General features: G+C 43.6%; 2 protein-coding genes across 2 annotated transcripts; both read right to left on the minus strand.

The window, feature by feature from the left end:
- Positions 1 to 917: 917 nt before the first annotated feature.
- Positions 918 to 18,319, minus strand: LOC126074731 (keratin, type II cytoskeletal 6A-like). Its single transcript, XM_049881554.1, has 10 exons — positions 18,278 to 18,319; positions 5,602 to 6,126; positions 4,121 to 4,335; positions 3,705 to 3,765; positions 3,488 to 3,583; positions 3,199 to 3,363; positions 2,558 to 2,683; positions 1,502 to 1,722; positions 1,242 to 1,276; positions 918 to 1,129 (listed from the first exon to the last, which is right to left on the minus strand). Exons 2-10 carry the CDS (start codon positions 6,118 to 6,120, stop codon positions 918 to 920), a joined length of 1,650 nt encoding a protein of 549 aa, XP_049737511.1. The 5' UTR covers positions 6,121 to 6,126; positions 18,278 to 18,319.
- On the minus strand, positions 12,833 to 18,319 carry KRT6A (keratin 6A). The gene is made up of 10 exons (XM_049881553.1): positions 18,278 to 18,319; positions 17,359 to 17,883; positions 16,246 to 16,460; positions 15,652 to 15,712; positions 15,435 to 15,530; positions 15,146 to 15,310; positions 14,505 to 14,630; positions 13,449 to 13,669; positions 13,162 to 13,196; positions 12,833 to 13,050 (listed from the first exon to the last, which is right to left on the minus strand). Exons 2-10 carry the CDS (start codon positions 17,875 to 17,877, stop codon positions 12,833 to 12,835), a joined length of 1,656 nt encoding a protein of 551 aa, XP_049737510.1. The 5' UTR covers positions 17,878 to 17,883; positions 18,278 to 18,319.
- Positions 18,320 to 18,387: the final 68 nt, after the last annotated feature.

Below are 18,387 nucleotides of genomic sequence, written 5' to 3' on the forward strand. Positions count from 1 at the left end.
TTAGTTAGCCAGAAATATGTTTCTCCAACCAGAAATTAAGGGTGAGTGGTAGGACAGGGGATGGCGTGGCCTCAGACACCAGTCAGAGGGACCAAGGTGTTGGAATATGGTATGGTAGTAAAAAGAGAGTATACAATGATGGTGGGCCCATTCCTTCCCATTTCACTTGCTAAACATTTAGGATGGGATCTGATCTGGGATGGAGCCCTGAGCATCACAATGCCAAGTTGCTGTTTGTTAAACTTTTGTAAGGAGGGAGTGAGGGACACAGGCACTTGGGGTATCTCTCAAAAATGAGAAAGATTTTGTGAGGGGAAAAATCTTAAGAACCATTGGTACCAAGGCAAAGAAACTGAAACAATGCGATATATAATAAGTCTGCTTTATTTGGCAATGACAAGAGTTCAAAGAGCAGAGAAAACATCACAGAGATACAGACTCTGTACATCATAGGACTTGTCACCTGCGCCTTCACGGCCACTGCAAGTGAGGATCACAACACTTGTAAGATGGGGAACTCTGGGCCACTGGAAATCAAAGGGAAATTGTCCTGTTCTGGAGTATAATCTAGACTGAGTTTCTATAATTAACAGTGGCAGAGAGTATCCTCTTGAAATGTTTAGTCTCAGATGCAGGACATTGGTGGCAGAAGATGGATAATTTAGTAAGAAAGTGAAGCATCGCGTGTGATTAAATTATGATGTAAACTCAGAGGTTGACATTGTATTGGTGAGAAAAGGGAGCTCAGGTGGAGCAGGTATAGGCAGACAGAGGAAATGAGGATACTAGGCAACATCAGCTCTAATCTGACAACAAAGAACACAAGAGGTCTGGAGAGAAGAAGCAGCCTGAGGTGGAGACTGTGCCGCTGGCAACGGGCCTGAAGCATTGGAGAACCGGAAGCTGGTGGTAGAACTTCAGTGCTTGTAGCTCTTCCTAGACGAGGTGGTGGTATATTTGATGGTGGAACTGCTGCCCCCAACAGAGCTGAGGCCACCTCCAATGCCTCTGCCACTCCCAGAACTGAAGCCACTGCTGTAGGAGTAGCCACTGCCTCCGCCCAGGCCTAAGCCACTGCCAACACCACCGGAGCTGCCATAGCCACTGGAGATGGTTGACTGAGACACAGCTTTGAAGGGAAAGAAACAGGGAAAAAATGAAGCATGTTGAAACTCTTCCTGCCAGCCTGAATCAAGGGAAAAGAGCAAAGGCAAGGGAGGAAGGCTCACAAAAGTACTTACAGATGTTGACTGGTCCAACGCCTTCCCCACTCAGCCTAGGAGGACAAGAAACACAGGGAAGATGAGATCCCAGAGAACCATTAGCTGAATCTGTGTGGGAAACCTCAATCTGAGGAATAGACCAGAGGAAATGGTCCTTTTGGTTTTTTTCTGAGGACAGCAATTATGGTCATTACTATAGTGGCCAAAAGCTCTGCTCATGGCCTGGGTGTCTTGGAGACAGCACTCAGAAGTTTGAGAAAGTTGTATGTGTTACCCACCTGCACTCCTCGCCTTCCAACAGCTTCCTGTAGGTGGCGATCTCCACATCCAGGGCAAGCTTGACATTCATCAGCTCCTGGTACTCCTTCAGCAGCCGGGCCATGTCCTGCTTGGCCTTCTGCAAGGCATCCTCCAGATCTGCCAGCTTGTTCCTGGCATCCTTGAGGGCCATCTCCCCACGCTGTTCAGCGTCAGCAATGGCGGCCTGGAGGTTGGCACACTTGTTGGGCAAAAGAAAAAGAATGAATTTGTAATCTGATTTTTCTGTTGTGTCTATTCCTGGTTCTCCTTTCTCAGTGATGTAGAATCGTACAACACAGAATTGATGAAGAAGGAGTTTTGACTCTTCCTACCAAGTCTCAGTACTTTAAAACTTTTCATGTCTGGGACTCGCTTGACAAAGACCCATGCTGCTTTGTGTTAACCACCCTGAATGAGGGTGTGGGTGGTGACTGATGAAAGACAGTACAGCGGACATTGGAATGAAGGGTCTCACTTCGTTTTGTTGTATTGTCTCCAAAGCCAAACCAGGACCATTATTGATGATCTGATGAGGATGACACACTAACCTACATGAAATTAAAAACATCCTCAGTGAAAGTGGTGGGTTTTCACTTCACACTCTAAAGATCCTGCCTTTTTCTTACCTCAGTCTCCAACACACTTGGGCAACACTGCTCTTCACGCTCTGCCTTTGTTCCTCTCTCCTTTTTCACCTTTAACTTGTACAGATTTGCCACTAGATTCCTCAAGCTTTCTGCATTTTTCCTTCCCAATATGTTCCTTTGCAATTTCCAAGTCAGTCATTCTTCTTGTGTACCTCCTTTACAATGCCTCTAGCCTAAATTTTTACAGATCTGAACACTTGGGAATGTTTCCCTCCACATGTTCATATCGCACTCTTGGTTTGGATCATCTTCCCTCCCCTGCTGTTCCTTCAGAACCCAGAAATCTGCACAGATGATGGTTGATGACTGCCTGATTGACTAACAAGGGAATGTTGCTTTCATTCACCATTGCCCTCTTTATTCCCCTCTATTCCCCCACTATTGTACCTGCTTCTTGACATGATCGATCTCGGACCTCAGCCTCTGGATCACACGGTTGATCTCAGAAATCTCCTGCTTGGTGGTGCGCAGGTCGTCACCATGTCTGCCTGCGGTGATCTGCAGTTCTTCATACTGTGGCCCAGAGAGAGAGAGACACTGGGTATGGGTTTTCACATGCCGACAGTGGCTTTCAGTTCTTGACCAGGCATTCAAAAAACTTGAACCTAATGGTTTCTCATCTAGGGAATGTGGGAAAAGTTGATGTTTCAAGGTTTTTAGCTACTGTACAACTGAATCACACAGCATTCTTATTATTGGACTACTGTTGATCTTCTTCTCTTCCGGGAAGGTGATATTCTGTACAATGTTTCTGAGACCCAGGATTCAGGAATAAGATAAAATGAAAGATCACTAGCTGCTTATCTAAGGTAGTTTCCTCTTGCAGTTGCATTCTTTTACTTAATATATTTGGGCATAAATACTGTAAATGTCCACTTTAACCATGAAAGGATATATATCCTGTGAGATGACCCCAGCTTCTCTGAAATACATTTCTCAAATAAAGACCACTTTCTTGCTGGTTCAGCTAACTGGACCATCAGCGAGAGGGGCACAGGTTTCCTCACAGCTGCCAACTCACTGCTCACCTTGGTCTGGTACCAGGACTCAGCCTCAGCCCGGCTCCTCTGAGCTATCTCCTCATATTGGGCTTTGACTTCAGCAATAATGCTGTCCAGGTCCAGGTTGCGGTTGTTGTCCATGGACAGGACCACAGATGTGTCTGAGATGTGGGTTTGCATCTGAGACAGTTCCTGCAGGACAGAAGATTGTAAGATCACCTTTTCCAGAGACATTCACGGGGGATTCCAGCCCAAGAATCTTCCACCCATTACTGAACCCCACTAGACTACATAACATGGGGATAGAGATACTTACTGCGTCGTAGAAGACTTTCAGGAAATTGATCTCATCTGTAAGACTATCGACCTTGGCTTGCAGTTCAACCTTATTCATGTAGGCAGCATCCACATCCTGGGGAAAGACCAACACCTTAAATCAGCTGAGCCCTCATCCCCAGCCTATTCAATTTTTAGGCTGTCTACCAATTCTGCTCCTATAAAGAAACCTGAATCCATGATCTGAATCAACCAACCTTCTTCAGAGTCACAAATTCATTCTCTGCTGCTGTGCGCTTGTGGATTTCATCTTCATATCTAGAAGAAGAAAAAGGTAGAATAGAATTTAGCCAGTGGGTAAGATGATATAGAAAGGCAGCCTGAGATCTGATGCTGTCCATAAAGATTAATAGTTACAAATTTAGCTTTCTTTCCACAGAGAGCATAAAGGATGATTTTTATGATTCATCAATTTCTTTCCTTTATTACCCTTCCTCTTCTACCCCTACTTCCCTGTTGTGTTTCTAATTTGGCTGTAGACAGTAATTCGTGAGTTTTATTTCTATGGGACTGGTTTTGCTAAAGAATTGTAAAGGCAATTTTTTATCTGGTGATATCTATTTCTTAAAGGGCCATCCTCAAGGACTAGCCCTACAAATTCTCTTTAACTCACTTCTTCTTGTAGTCCTCTACCAGGTCCTGCATGCCTCTGAGCTCAGAGTCCAGGCGGCTTCTCTCCCCAAGGATGCTGTCCAACTGCGTGCGGAGGTTGTTGATGTACTGCTCGAACAAGGGTTCCAGGTTCTGCCTCACGGTCTTGGTGCCCTGCTCCTGGAGGAGGGTCCACTTGGTGTCTAGGACCTTGTTCTGCTGCTCCAGAAACCGTACCTGGAGGGGAAGGAAACAAGTGGTCATGCGTAGGCAAAGGAAAGAAAGAAGTGCCTGTGTTCTCAGGTCTCCAAGCAGGTCTGGGAGGTCTCCACGGTTCTGGCCTTGGAGGAGCAGCTCAGGGCTCAAGCTGAGAGTTCTGCTTCCCAAATGTTTTTCCTTCACACTTCGCAGATCTTCCATGGAACTCCCCCAAGGGTTTTTGAGCTTTTCTCAGCCCGTAGTTACGGAGCCTATCAGTGATTGTCAACACTGTCTGTCCTCTTGAGCAGAAGAAACATAAATTTTGTTAACAAAATAGCATTTACAGGATTTATTCTACAAAACTTTTTTTTTTAGTAGTAGCCCTGGTTGCTCATTGGTTAAGCACAATCGAACCAAAAGGTTCAGGGTTTGAACTCATGAACCTGTGTGTGGGAGAAAAATGTGGCAGTCTGCTTCCCTAAAGATCACAGCCTTCAAACTCTATGGGGGTATTTCTACTCTGTCCTATTGGGTCACTGTGAGCCAGAATCAACTTGATGGCAAAGAGTTTCATTTGGGGAGCAATTAGAAGGGATGTTAACTGTTCCCTAATTGCTAGATTGGAATCCAAGTTCCCATTCAGTGCATGAGTATCCTCTTAAACATTCTTGAGTGATGGTCATCCTCTTTTTCTAGAATAAGCTCTTATTTCTATAAATTCTATAAATGCTTCTGCACCTGGGCAAAATATTCTTTCCTTATTATTTTTTAAATAACTTATTTTAATTTTTGAAGAAAATATATGCAAAAAAGGTACACCAATTCAATGATTTCTATGTGTACCATTCAGTGACATTGATTACTGTCATCAAGTTGTGCAGAGTTTTTAGCTCTCCTTTTCCAAATTCTTCCTCCACTATTAACATAAACTCATATTTCCCCCCTCCTTTCCAGAGCTCAGGGCTCTTTATGACTGGACTTTCCTTTGTAATTGCTTAGAAACTTCACAAGGAAAAGGAAACACATTATATTCTTCTATTTCTTTTCTATATTTCAGGATCGTCAGAAGCTGATAACTCTTGCTAGGCAGGAATGAGGGCCACTGAAGAGATTAATTATTTCAAAATTATTTGCATCACCTCTGCCTGTTGCCAACATGGAGCCAGTGTGGCATCCTTGTGGAATGCTAATCAGGGCCCCTCCTCTCTCCTCCTAAGTCTCCCCACTGGCAGCAAACTCATTGTTTCTCAGTTAGAAGACTCTGAAATACCTGATGGAGAGAAAAACATTGTCATGGCTCACCTTGTCGATGAAGGAAGCAAACTTGTTGTTGAGGGTCTTGATCTGTTCCCGTTCCTCAGTCCTCACTCGCTGGATGGTGGGGTCAATTTGCAGGTTCAGAGGAGTGAGGAGATTCTGGTTGACAGTGACCTCTTGGATGCCTCCAGGTGGGCAGACAGGGAAGCCCCCATAGCCACCACCAAAGCCAGCTCCACCACCAAGCCCAAAGCCACCACCAGCTCCACCGCCAAAACCAAATCCGCTCCCGGCTCCTCCTCCAAAGCCATAGCCACCTCCGACTCTGCTGCCACATCCACCCCCTGTGATGTAGCTGCCCCCTCCAATGGAGATCCTCTTGGAGCCCCCCAGGCCATAGAGGCTCCTGCTGCCAAAGCCAGCTCCTCCACAGGCCCCACCGAGGACACCACCGCCCCTGGAGCGGGACACTGAGACGCTGCTGAAGCCTGAGCGGTTTACTCCAGGGACTCTGGCCGAGCTGGTGCTGAAGCCACGGCGGATGATGGTGGATTTGCTAGACATGGTTCTCTAAAGATGAGAAGGTGAGGAAAGTGTGAGAAGCTGTGGTGTGGAGCTGACAGGAGGGAAACTCTGAGCAGGGCTTCCCAGCGCACTTTATATATGGTGAGAATGGGCTGGGCTCAGCCCTGGAAGGTGAGCTTGCAAGGTGGGAAGGGCTGAGCTTTACAAAGAGTGAGATCACACCCAGGTTATTAGAAAAGTTATGAAATGTGAGGGTTGCTGTTTTAGTTTCCTTTAGTCAGGGAAAAATTCTCCTGCCTTCCAGCTTTGACTTGATCACAATACAATAAGACTATTCCCAATTCACTGTAGTCAGGAGTTAGTCACTGTCTCCAGCAAAGGTTGGACATTTTATGGTCGTGTATCACAATGCACCGAGTGATACTGAGTGATCTCTTCTCCCCGACCTAATCTTTCCTGCCATTTGGGACATTAGAGATCAGATGTAATCCATTGCATATGCCCCAACAGAAGGATCACTGTGTTCTCAATAAAAGCCAATATTAAGTTAAAAATTTTTCTTTTAATTATTTATTCAGCTGAAAAAGTAGAACAACAAAATGAACTCCTATATGCCCACCACCCTCTCTGTATTTTCTATAAACTAGTAGTTAAATCCAGAAGCTAAGGAAGTTTCTCTTATGTATTTACCTTTTTCCCCATGTAGACATAGTTGAATGTCTACTTATAATATTGAATATTTTTTATTTACACATTTATTCACATATTTAAAATTGAATATGTAACACACATTTATGAAACAAAATATGTGCTTCAATTAAGACTATTCCCCAGCCACTCAGTTCCCCTATTTGTAGGAAAGCACTGTTACCGGTTCCTTGTATATCCTTCTAGCAGCTTTCCTTCTTTATGCCTTTCTGCAGTGTGGGTTCTCTCTCTGTGTATACAATCTCCAGTCTCTCATGTATATTCTCTTTTCCTTATGGTTTCCAATTATGCTTGGAAACTGTTTTGTCTTTCATAGTTATATTTTTGCTTGCAGCTCTTTTCACACTCTCCGATCCTCATGTCATATTGCTGGCTTCTCTCAGCCTTCTTCTGTATGTCCATCATTGGGCATTCAGCAATGTCTAATCCCTTTGTGCTGCTTTTAGTTTGGCCTTTGTTTCTGACATGGCTTCCTTTATTTACTTATTTTCTCTGCTTTTTTCCTGAACTCTGCAATCTAATGTTTTATATATTATTGTTTTAGTCTATGGTCCCTTCGTTCTCCTTTGATCTAGAGGTAATTATTTCATTGAGCTGTTTGTTAATATTTCACAGTGACTTATTTTCTGGTGAGTGTCCTTTTTCTGCCTTTTGTTTTTTCTGTTCCTTTGATTTTTTACCTTGTAGTATCTTTTGTGGGCCCTAAGATTTTTCCTTACTGGATAGTAATCATCTTTGATTGAGGTAAAGTCCTCCCGGCATAGCCATACGTTGCAGAATGTATTCTGAGTTGAATTCTGACTCATAGTGACTCCTTAGGACTGAATAGAGCTGCCCAGAGGGTTTCCAAGGCTGTAAATCTTTATGGAAGCAGACTGTCACATCTTTCTCCCAAGGAGCGGCTAGTAGTTTAGCAGCGAAGTGCTTAACTTCTGTGCCACCTGGCCCCTGAGGGGAGATATTGGGGCCATATTCCAGGACTGTGTGAATAATTCTTTTTATCTTTAATCCTAGCCAGTCAATCAAGATCACTGGAGGGTGGTTTACAATTCAGTCTCTTTGCTTTCTTTCTCTTACCGACAAATTGTGCTGCAAATGAGTCTTATCTCTGCTTCGTTATTCAGCCTTGGCTTCATAGCATCTGGAGGCTTCATGACAAATGGGGTCTTGCCCCCAGCCCACACACCCTGTTCCCGTTGTTGCAAACAAGGGATTCTTGGGTTTAGACCTGAGGAAGTGCCATTGGCATTGACTTTGCATGAGTTAAATGAGTCAACAGTGCCTGGTATGTGGAAAAACCTCAATGTGAGGCTTTGTTTGGTTTTGCTTTGTGCTTACAATGTTGTTTGGTTTTGTTTTGTTGGTTTTTGAGAGTGTTCTTCACTGGCCTTTTCTTGGATCTGCAGCTGTAAGCATCCCTCTCAGTATTCCTGACCCTTTTGATTATACTTTTCTATTTCTGTGAGTCCTTCTTCTGTTTTTTGGTCCAGAGATTTTAAGATCTTTTAATTTTGGTGATTGGAGTTTACTTTATGCTTCTTGTTCCCCTTGTTGTTTTTTGGTAATTCCTGAGGAGAAGAGGGAAATGCCTCACTTTCCTCCACTAGGTTAAATTTAGATGGTGGTGTAGTGGTTAGGAGCTATGGTTGTTAACCAAAAACGTCAGCAGTTTGAATCCACCAGTTGCTTCTTGGAAACTCTATCGGGACACTTCTACTCTGCCCTTAGGGGCGCTATGAGTTGGAATCCACTCGATGGCAATGGGTTTGGTTTTTTTTTTTTTTGGTTTTCATTCACATATTCATGCGTAGAATATTGTATTCTTTAAAATATTAAGCTAATAAATTAGCTTATAGATGTTATTTTTTACTCTCACTTAATCAAAACAACCTTATTCAATGCAGACATCATTGTTTTTAATGCCTCCACCTCCCTAGAGTAATGTTGTGAGTCATCCGAAGATTTTCTAGAGCACATCATGTTTATAGTCACGGGTATTTAATCCCAGTATATACTTGAGCTCTCTTCCATATAACAATGTACGTTATTACTTAAATTTTGTGTTATTGAAAGTTTCAAACACATAAAATCAAAGAGAATTGTATACGAACCTCCATATACCAATCATCTAGTTTAAACAACTTCAACCATTTTAACAGCTTCAACCAATTATATCGAATTCCCCTGTTCTTCTTCCTTTGTTGGAGTATTTGAAAAGAAATCCAAGCATCAATTTTTTCACTTGCAAATATTGAGTGCATTTGCCTACCTCTGTAGAGGTTGCCGCTGAATTGACTCTGAATAATGGCGACCCCATGTGTGTCCGAGTAGAACTGTGCTCCATATGGTTTTCAATGGCTGATAGTTTTTGATGTAGATCGCCAGACCATTGTTCCTGGAAGACTGTGTGTGGATTTGATCCTCCAAATTTTTTGTTAGCAGCTGAGTTTTTCAGTCATTTCTATCACCCAGGGGCTCATTCCGTATATGTGCCTAAGCAATTAATTCTTTAGTCTAACTGCATAACAATATTATATCCGTGTGATGCTTAATTTTAGTGTGTCAACTTGGCTAGCCTACGGTAACAGTTGTTCGGTCAAATAGTCTGGATGTTGCTGTGAAGGTATTTGGTAGATGTGATTAACATTTGCAATTAGTTGACGCTTATAAAGAAGATTGTTGTTGTTAGTTGCAATGGACACAGTTCCGACTCATGGCAACTTTATACATAACAGAAGAAAATGTTCCCTGGTCCTTCAACACCTTCACGATCGTTGATATCTTTGAGACTATTGTTGTGACTCTTGTGTTAAACCCTCACATTTTGGTTATCTTTAATAGTGTGGGTGGGCTTTTTTCAATCAGTTAAAGGCCTTACGAGCAAAAACTGAGGTTTCTGAGAAGCAAATGTATTTGGCCTCAAGATTGCAACATAGATATCTGTCATGGATTGAATTGTGTCCCCCAAAAATAAGTGTCAACTTGGTTGGGCCATGATTCCCAGTGTTGTATGGCTGTCCTCCATTTTCTGATTGATGCAATTTTCCTGTGTGTTATAAATCCTAATCTCTGGCTGTTGTTAATGAGGCAAGATTAGGTCATGTTAAAAAGGATTAGGTGGGATGTAACACTTTTACCCATGTCACATCCCACATACAATGTAAAGGGAGTTTGCCTGGAGTATGGCCTGCACCACCTTTTATCTCTCAAAAGGAGCAGAGAGAGGTGACCTCATACCACCAAGAAAGCAATGCCAGGAACAAGGACATCCTCTGGACCCAGAGCTCCTGCAAGAAGAAGCTCCTTGTCTAGGTTAAGATAGGTGAGAAGGACCTTCCTCCAGAGCCAACAGAGAGAGAGAGCATTCGCCTGGACCTGAAGCCCTGAATTTGGATTTCTAGCCTACTTTACTGTGAGAAAATAAATTTCTCTTTGTTGAAGCTGTCCACTTGTGATATTTCTGTTATAGCAGCACTAGATAACTAAGACAATATCGTACCAGACTTTCCAGCCTCTCATTTGACCTACGGATTTAAAACTTGCAAGCCCCCTATGATCACATGAGCCAATTCTTTAAAACCTATCTCTCCTTTTTTCTCCTTTTTGTCTCTATATCTATCTTCTCTATATATTTATGTCCTATTAGTTCTGTTTATTTGAAGAACCATGACCAATACAATCTATTAAAATTATCATTCCTTAATGAAATCTAATATCTTGTTCATATTCAAATGTCTCTAATTATCTCCAAGATGTCTTTCTGTGGCTGGTTTGCTTGAAGCTATATCCACAAGAGGTCACATGTTATACTTGACTGTTATGTGTCTTAAGTTCATTTGTTCTATAACAGACCCTTCCTTTTGTTTTTTTTTATGCCACTGAATAGTAGATGAATTGTTTTTAATAGAGTGTTTGCATTCTGGATTTGGCTGATTATTTCCTGTTGGTATCATTTAACTGCTTCTATGCCCAATCCAAGAATATTTTCTATGTTCTGGTAGTTGCATTAGAGACTTGATTAGATTAGTTCAATTGTTTCAGGCACATTTATTTCATAGTTCCTATTATGTCTTCTCTATTGTATCATATCACGAGACACATAATACTAGGGATGTTTGGAGATATGAGCATTTTTCAGCCTAGTCTCTCAATAATAATGTATACCATAAAATTTTTCTCTGAGATTTTAGAATCCATTGGTGATTATTTCTCAGCTTCATTTTTTGTTCTGTTTCTCTAGAGCAACCAGACTGATACATTGTTATAGCCTAGGTAATTTTCCTTGTCAGTTATTTTCCTTTCCATTATTCCTCTTTGGCACATAATAATGTATGTGGCAAGTAGGCTTAGATTTCAGAAGCCAGTCATCACTTACTTGCTGTTGGGGAAGTTCTGTGAGAAAAGTAAAGAGGCAGTAACGTAACAGGCTACGCTTGTGGCTGAGGGAATGATTAGGGGTGAACACAGCAAGATATTGATACGGCAGTTTCCAGAAATACCCTCCGTATATTAGTCGATCCAAGAAAATTTCTCTTGTGATATGAGAGCCAGGGGGCTGGGGGAATCATTGTCCCTCTGGGGAGAAACAAGGACTGGTGTGGCCCCAGAGCAGTACAAGTTGACAGACCAACCTCACTCTGAGTTCTGAGTTTCCTATTACCCATTCATAGAAGTCAAACCAATATAGGTCACATGTGAGAGAAGATATGGACCACCCCTTCTGAGCAACACAGACCGGACTGTTCCTAGATCTCCATGGGAGGCCCAGGACTGCTTTAGATTCTTAGAGAGTGAGGAGAAGGGAATTTCCATTCTTGGCTTGCCTTCACAGTTCAAGAAATGAGAATTTGAATTTTGTGTCTGAGTGTGTTGGGTGCTCAATATGATCTACTGTAGTGCTTCCAGTTTTTCCCTGTTGTGAATATTCTTGTGATACACATCTATGTAAGCACATCTCTCTGCATTTGTACTATTTCCTCAGGATATATTTTTAGAAGTATAATTCAAAAGTATGCTCATTTTTTAATGCTCTGGGTACATGTTGTCAGGTAAGTTTCTTGGTCAGGAAGGCAATTCTAAGTATAAACCAAACATTCTATGCTCTTGTCAAATATTCTTTTGATTTGGTTGGCCAGGAATATGTTTCTCCACCTGGAAATTAAGGGTGAGTGGTAGGACAGGGGATGGCATGGCCTCAGACACCAATCAGAGGGACCAAGGTGCTGGAACATGGTACGGGCAATAAAATGAGAGTGTCCAATGATGGTGGACCAGATCCTTCCCATTTCACTTGCTAAACATTTAGGATGGGATCTGATATGAGGCGGAACCCTGAGCATCACAATGTCAAATTACTGTTTATTAGACTTTTATAAGGAGGGAGTGAGGGACATGGGGATTTGGGGTATCTCTCAAAAATGAGAGAGGTTTTGTGAGGTGAAAAATCTTAAGAGCCATTGGTGCCAAGGCAAAGAAACTGAAACAACGCAATATATTATAAGTCTGCTTTATTTGGCAATGACCAGAGATCAAAGAGCAAAGAAAACATCACAGGGATACAGACTCTGTACATCATAGGGCTTGTCACCTGTGCCTCCATGGCCACTGCAAGGGAGGATCACAACACTTGTAAGATGGGGAACTCCTGGGCCACTGGAAATCAAAGGGAAATTGTCCCGTTCTGGAGTATAATCTAGACTGAGTTTCTATAATTAACTGTGGCAGAGGGAATTCTGTTGAAGTGTTTAGTCTCAGATGCAGGACATTGGCGGCAAGAGATGGATAATTTAGAAACAAAGTGAAACATCACATGTGATTAAATTATGATGTAAACTCAGAGGTTGACATTGTGATGGTGTGAAAAGGAAGCTCAGGTGGAGCAGGTATAGGTAAAGAGAGGAAATGAGGACACTAGGCAACATCAGCTCTAACTCAGACAGCAGAGAAGATGAGAGGCCAGGAGAAGAGAGGCAGCCTGAGGTGGAGGCTGTGCTGCTGGCAATGGGCCTGAAGCATTGGAGAACCGGAAGCTGGTGGTAGAACTTCAGTGCTTGTAGCTCTTCCTACTGGAGGACGAGGTGGTGGTATATTTGATGGTGGAACTGCTGCCCCCAGCAGAGCTGAGGCCACCTCCAATGCCTCTGCCACTCCCGGAACTGAAGCCACTGCTGTAGGAGTAGCCACTGCCTCCACCCAGGCCTAAGCCACTGCCAACACCACCAGAGCTGCCATATCCACCGGAGATGGTAGACTGCGTTACAGCTGTGAGGGGAGAGGAAAAGGAAACAATGAAACATGGTGAAACTCCTTCTGCCAGCCTGAATCCAGGCAGAAGAGCAAAGGCAGGGGAGGAAGGCATACAAAAGTACTTACAGATGTTGACTGGTCCAACGCCTTCCCCACTCAGCCTAGGAGGACAAGAAACACGGGGAAGATGAGATTTTAGAAAGCCATTAGCTGAATTAGTGGGGGAAGCCTCAATCTGAGGAATACCCAAAATCCAGTGCCATCGAGTGAGGAATAGTCCAGGGGAAATGGTCCTTTAGGTCGTTTTTCGAGAATAGCGATTATGGTCATGACTGTACTGGCCAAAATGCGTGCTCAGGGGCTGGATATCCTGGAGATACCATCCAGAAGTTTGAGAAAGTTGTTTTACCCACCTGCATTCCTCTCCTTCCAGCAGCTTTCTGTAGGTGGCGATCTCCACGTCCAGGGCAAGCTTGACATTCATCAGCTCCTGGTACTCCTTCAGCAGCCGGGCCATGTCCTGCTTGGCCTTCTGCAAGGCATCCTCCAGATCTGCCAGCTTGTTCTTGGCATCCTTGAGGGCCATCTCCCCACGCTGTTCAGCATCAGCAATGGCGGCCTGGAGGTTGGCACACTTGATGGGGAAAAGAAAAAGAATGAATTTGTAATCTGATTTTTCTGTTGTGTCTATTCCTGGTTCTCCTTTCTCAGTGATGTAGAATCGTACAACACAGAATTGATGAAGAGGAGTTTTGACTCTTCCTACCAAGTCTCAGTACTTTAAAACTTTTCATGTCTGGGACTCGCTTGACAAAGACCCATGCTGCTTTGTGTTAACCACCCTGAATGAGGGTGTGGGTGGTGACTGATGGAAGACAGTACAGCAGACATTGGAATGAAGGGTCTCACTTCATTTTGTTGTATTGTCTCCAAAGCCAAACCAGGACCATTATTGATGATCTGATGAGGATGACACACTAACCTACATGAAATTAAAAACATCCTCAGTGAAAGTGGTGGGTTTTCACTTCACACTCTAAAGATCCTGCCTTTTTCTTACCTCAGTCTCCAACACACTTGGGCAACACTGCTCTTCACGCTCTGCCTTTGTTCCTCTCTCCTTTTTCACCTTTAACTTGTACAGATTTGCCACTAGATTCCTCAAGCTTTCTGCATTTTTCCTTCCCAATATGTTCCTTTGCAATTTCCAAGTCAGTCATTCTTCTTGTGTACCTCCTTTACAATGTCTCTAGCCTAAATTTTTTTCAGATCTGAACACTTGGGAATGTTTCCCTCCACATGTTCATATCGCACTCTTGGTTTGGATCATCTTCCCTCCCCTGCTGTTCCTTCAGAACCCAGAAATCTGCACAGATGATGGTTGATGACTGCCTGATTGACTAACAAGGGAATGTTGCTTTCATTCACCATCGCCCTCTTTATTCCCCTCTATTCCCCCACTATTGTACCTGCTTCTTGACATGATCGATCTCGGACCTCAGCCTCTGGATCACACGGTTGATCTCAGAAATCTCCTGCTTGGTGGTGCGCAGGTCGTCACCATGTCTGCCTGCGGTGATCTGCAGTTCTTCATACTGTGGCCCAGAGAGAGAGAGACACTGGGTATGGGTTTTCACATGCCGACAGTGGCTTTCAGTTCTTGACCAGGCATTCAAAAAACTTGAACCTAATGGTTTCTCATCTAGGGAATGTGGGAAAAGTTGATGTTTCAAGGTTTTTAGCTACTGTACAACTGAATCACACAGCATTCTTATTATTGGACTACTGTTGATCTTCTTCTCTTCCGGGAAGGTGATATTCTGTACAATGTTTCTGAGACCCAGGATTCAGGAATAAGATAAAATGAAAGATCACTAGCTGCTTATCTAAGGTAGTTTCCTCTTGCAGTTGCATTCTTTTACTTAATATATTTGGGCATAAATACTGTAAATGTCCACTTTAACCATGAAAGGACATATATCCTGTGAGAAGACCCCAGCTTCTCTGAAATACATTTCTCAAATAAAGACCACTTTCTTGCTGGTTCAGCTAACTGGACCATCAGCGAGAGGGGCACAGGTTTCCTCACAGCTGCCAACTCACTGCTCACCTTGGTCTGGTACCAGGACTCAGCCTCAGCCCGGCTCCTCTGAGCTATCTCCTCATATTGGGCTTTGACTTCAGCAATAATGCTGTCCAGGTCCAGGTTGCGGTTGTTGTCCATGGACAGGACCACAGATGTGTCTGAGATGTGGGTTTGCATCTGAGACAGTTCCTGCAGGACAGAAGATTGTAAGATCACCTTTTCCAGAGACATTCACAGGGGATTCCAGCCCAAGAATCTTCCACCCATTACTGAACCCCACTAGACTACATAACATGGGGATAGAGATACTTACTGCGTCATAGAAGACTTTCAGGAAATTGATCTCATCTGTAAGACTATCGACCTTGGCTTGCAGTTCAACCTTATTCATGTAGGCAGCATCCACATCCTGGGGAAAGACCAACACCTTAAATCAGCTGAGCCCTCATCCCCAGCCTATTCAATTTTTAGGCTGTCTACCAATTCTGCTCCTATAAAGAAACCTGAATCCATGATCTGAATCAACCAACCTTCTTCAGAGTCACAAATTCATTCTCTGCTGCTGTGCGCTTGTTGATTTCATCTTCATATCTAGAAGAAGAAGAAGGCATAGTATAATTTAGCAAATGGGTAAGATGATGTAGAAAAAGCAATCTGAGATCCAATGCTTTCCATAAAATTTAATATTTACTAATTGAGCTTTCTTGCCTCAAACCAAATGAAAGCAAACCCAGTGCCATCGAGTCGATTCCGACTCATAGCGACCCTATAGGACAGATTAGAACTACCCCACGGAGTTTCCAAGGAGCGCCTGGTGGATTTGAAATGCGGACCTTTGGTTAGCAGCCGGTAGCACTTAACCACTATGCCACCAGGGTTTCCTTTCTTGCCTCAGAGAGCCTAAATGATGATTTTTATGTTTCATCAATTTCTTTTCTTTTTTTACCTTTCCTATTCTACGTATAATTCTCTTTTGTTTTTTGGGTTTGTTCATAGACTTTAATTTTTTTTTTCCACTGGACTTGTTTTATAAGGAATTGTAGGGTCAGTTTTGTATCTTGTGATATCTATTACTTGAAGATCCATCCTCAAGGACTATGCCCTACAAATTCTCTTTAACTCACTTGTTCTTGTAGTCCTCGACCAGGTCCTGCATGCCCCTGAGCTCAGAGTCCAGGCGGCTTCTCTCCCCAAGGATGCTGTCCAACTGCCTGCGGAGGTTGTTGATGTACTGCTCGAACAAGGGTTCCAGGTTCTGCCTCACAGTCTTGGTACCCTGCTCCTGGAGCAGGGTCCACTTGGTGTCTAGGACTTTGTTCTGCTGCTCCAGGAACCGTACCTGGAGGGAAAGGAAACAAGTGGCCATGTGTAGGCAAAGGAAAGAATGAAGTGTCTGTGTTCCCAGGTGTCTAAGCAGGTCTGGGAGGTCTCCTTGATTCTGGCCTAAGAGAGGCAGCTCAGAGGCTCAGGCTGAGAGTGCTGTTCCTGAAACCTTTTCCTTTCATACCCCAGTGACCTCCCCAGTGAAACTCCCCCATGAAACTTTGAACTTTTCCCACCCTGAAGTTATGGAACTTATCAGTTGTTTTCAGCATTCTCCTGTCTTGGCAAGAAGAATTCTAAATCTAGTTTAAAAATGTTATTTACCTGATGTATTGTGCAAAGTTTGTATTTTATATAGGAGCTCAGAAGGGATGTTAAATGTTATCCAATTATTAGATCGAAATCTAACTTCCCATTTAGTGCAAGAATCTCCTCTAAAATATCCTTGATTGATGGTCATCCTCTTTGTAGAATAAATTATTTTTCTATGGATTATATGAATATTTCTGCATCTGAACCAAACATTATTATTCTTACTTCTTTTTCATTATTTCCCCATCCTGCACAGAGCAACAGAGCAGTTTGTGACTGGACTTTTCTTTGGAATCTCTTAGAAACTTCAGAAATGAAAGTGAACCCATTACATTCTTTCATTCCCTTTCTATGCTTCAGAGTTATCAAAAATAGAGAAAATTTCCTATCCAGGAATAAAAGCCATTCAAAAGATTCATTCTTTCAAAATTATTTCCATCACTTCTACCTGTTGTCAATATGGAGCCAGTGTGGACCCCTGTGGAATGCTAAACTGACTCCTCTTCTTTCCCTTCCTAAATCTCTCCCTGGCAGCAAGCTTATTGTTTCTCTAGTTAGGAGACTGTAAAATACTTGCTGAAGGGAATGTCCTCGTGTCTTACCTTGTCGATGAAGGAAGCAAACTTGTTGTTGAGGGTCTTGATCTGTTCCCGTTCCTCAGTCCTCACTCGCTGGATGGTGGGGTCAATTTGCAGGTTCAGAGGAGTGAGGAGATTCTGGTTGACAGTGACCTCTTGGATGCCTCCAGGTGGGCAGACAGGGAAGCCCCCATAGCCACCACCAAAGCCAGCTCCACCACCAAGCCCAAAGCCACCACCAGCTCCACCGCCAAAACCAAATCCGCTCCCGGCTCCTCCTCCAAAGCCATAGCCACCTCCGACTCTGCTGCCACATCCACCCCCTGTGATGTAGCTGCCCCCTCCAATGGAGATCCTCTTGGAGCCCCCCAGGCCATAGAGGCTCCTGCTGCCAAAGCCAGCTCCTCCACAGGCCCCACCGAGGACACCACCGCCCCTGGAGCGGGACACTGAGACGCTGCTGAAGCCTGAGCGGTTTACTCCAGGGACTCTGGCCGAGCTGGTGCTGAAGCCACGGCGGATGATGGTGGATTTGCTAGACATGGTTCTCTAAAGATGAGAAGGTGAGGAAAGTGTGAGGAGCTGTGGTGTGGAGCTGACAGGAGGGAAACTCTGAGCAGGGCTTCCCAGCGCACTTTATATATGGTGAGAATGGGCTGGGCTCAGTCCTGGAAGGTGAGCTTGCAAGTTGGGATGGGCCAAGCTTTACAAATAGTGAGATCACCTCCAGCTTCTAGAAAGATATGAAATATGAAGATTGCTTTTTTGGCTTCCTTTAGTCATAGAGAAATTCTCCTGCCTTCCAGCCTTGACTTGATCACAACACAATAAGTTTGGATGCAAATTTACTGAAGTAATGAGTTAGTCATGTTCTCAAACAAAGGAGACAAGGAGCTGATCTGTGGTAATTGTCCCTTCCTTTTTTTTTTTCTTTTCTGCTTACTCAGACACTCCCTTGTGTGCCTTCTTCCCACACAGGTTTTCTCCTTCACCAGCAGCGCTCTCCCCACCAGGGTGGGACTCTTCCTCATGGCTTAGAGGCATTCGCCCAAA

Source organism: Elephas maximus, chromosome 4, assembly GCF_024166365.1.
Source record: "Elephas maximus indicus isolate mEleMax1 chromosome 4, mEleMax1 primary haplotype, whole genome shotgun sequence".
NCBI lineage: Eukaryota > Metazoa > Chordata > Mammalia > Proboscidea > Elephantidae > Elephas > Elephas maximus.

Excerpts from the sequence above, each read along its gene's own strand:
- LOC126074731 (XM_049881554.1), bottom strand. The coding sequence starts at position 6,120 with ATGTCTAGCAAATCCACCATCATCCGCCGTGGCTTCAGCACCAGCTCG. Across the intron at positions 3,364-3,487 it reads TGAAAGTCTTCTACGACGCA|GAACTGTCTCAGATGCAAAC; the intron begins GTAAGTATCTCT and ends TCTGTCCTGCAG. Across the intron at positions 2,684-3,198 it reads AGTCCTGGTACCAGACCAAG|TATGAAGAACTGCAGATCAC; the intron begins GTGAGCAGTGAG and ends TCTGGGCCACAG.
- KRT6A (XM_049881553.1), bottom strand. The coding sequence starts at position 17,877 with ATGTCTAGCAAATCCACCATCATCCGCCGTGGCTTCAGCACCAGCTCG. Across the intron at positions 15,531-15,651 it reads AATTTGTGACTCTGAAGAAG|GATGTGGATGCTGCCTACAT; the intron begins GTTGGTTGATTC and ends GTCTTTCCCCAG. Across the intron at positions 15,311-15,434 it reads TGAAAGTCTTCTATGACGCA|GAACTGTCTCAGATGCAAAC; the intron begins GTAAGTATCTCT and ends TCTGTCCTGCAG.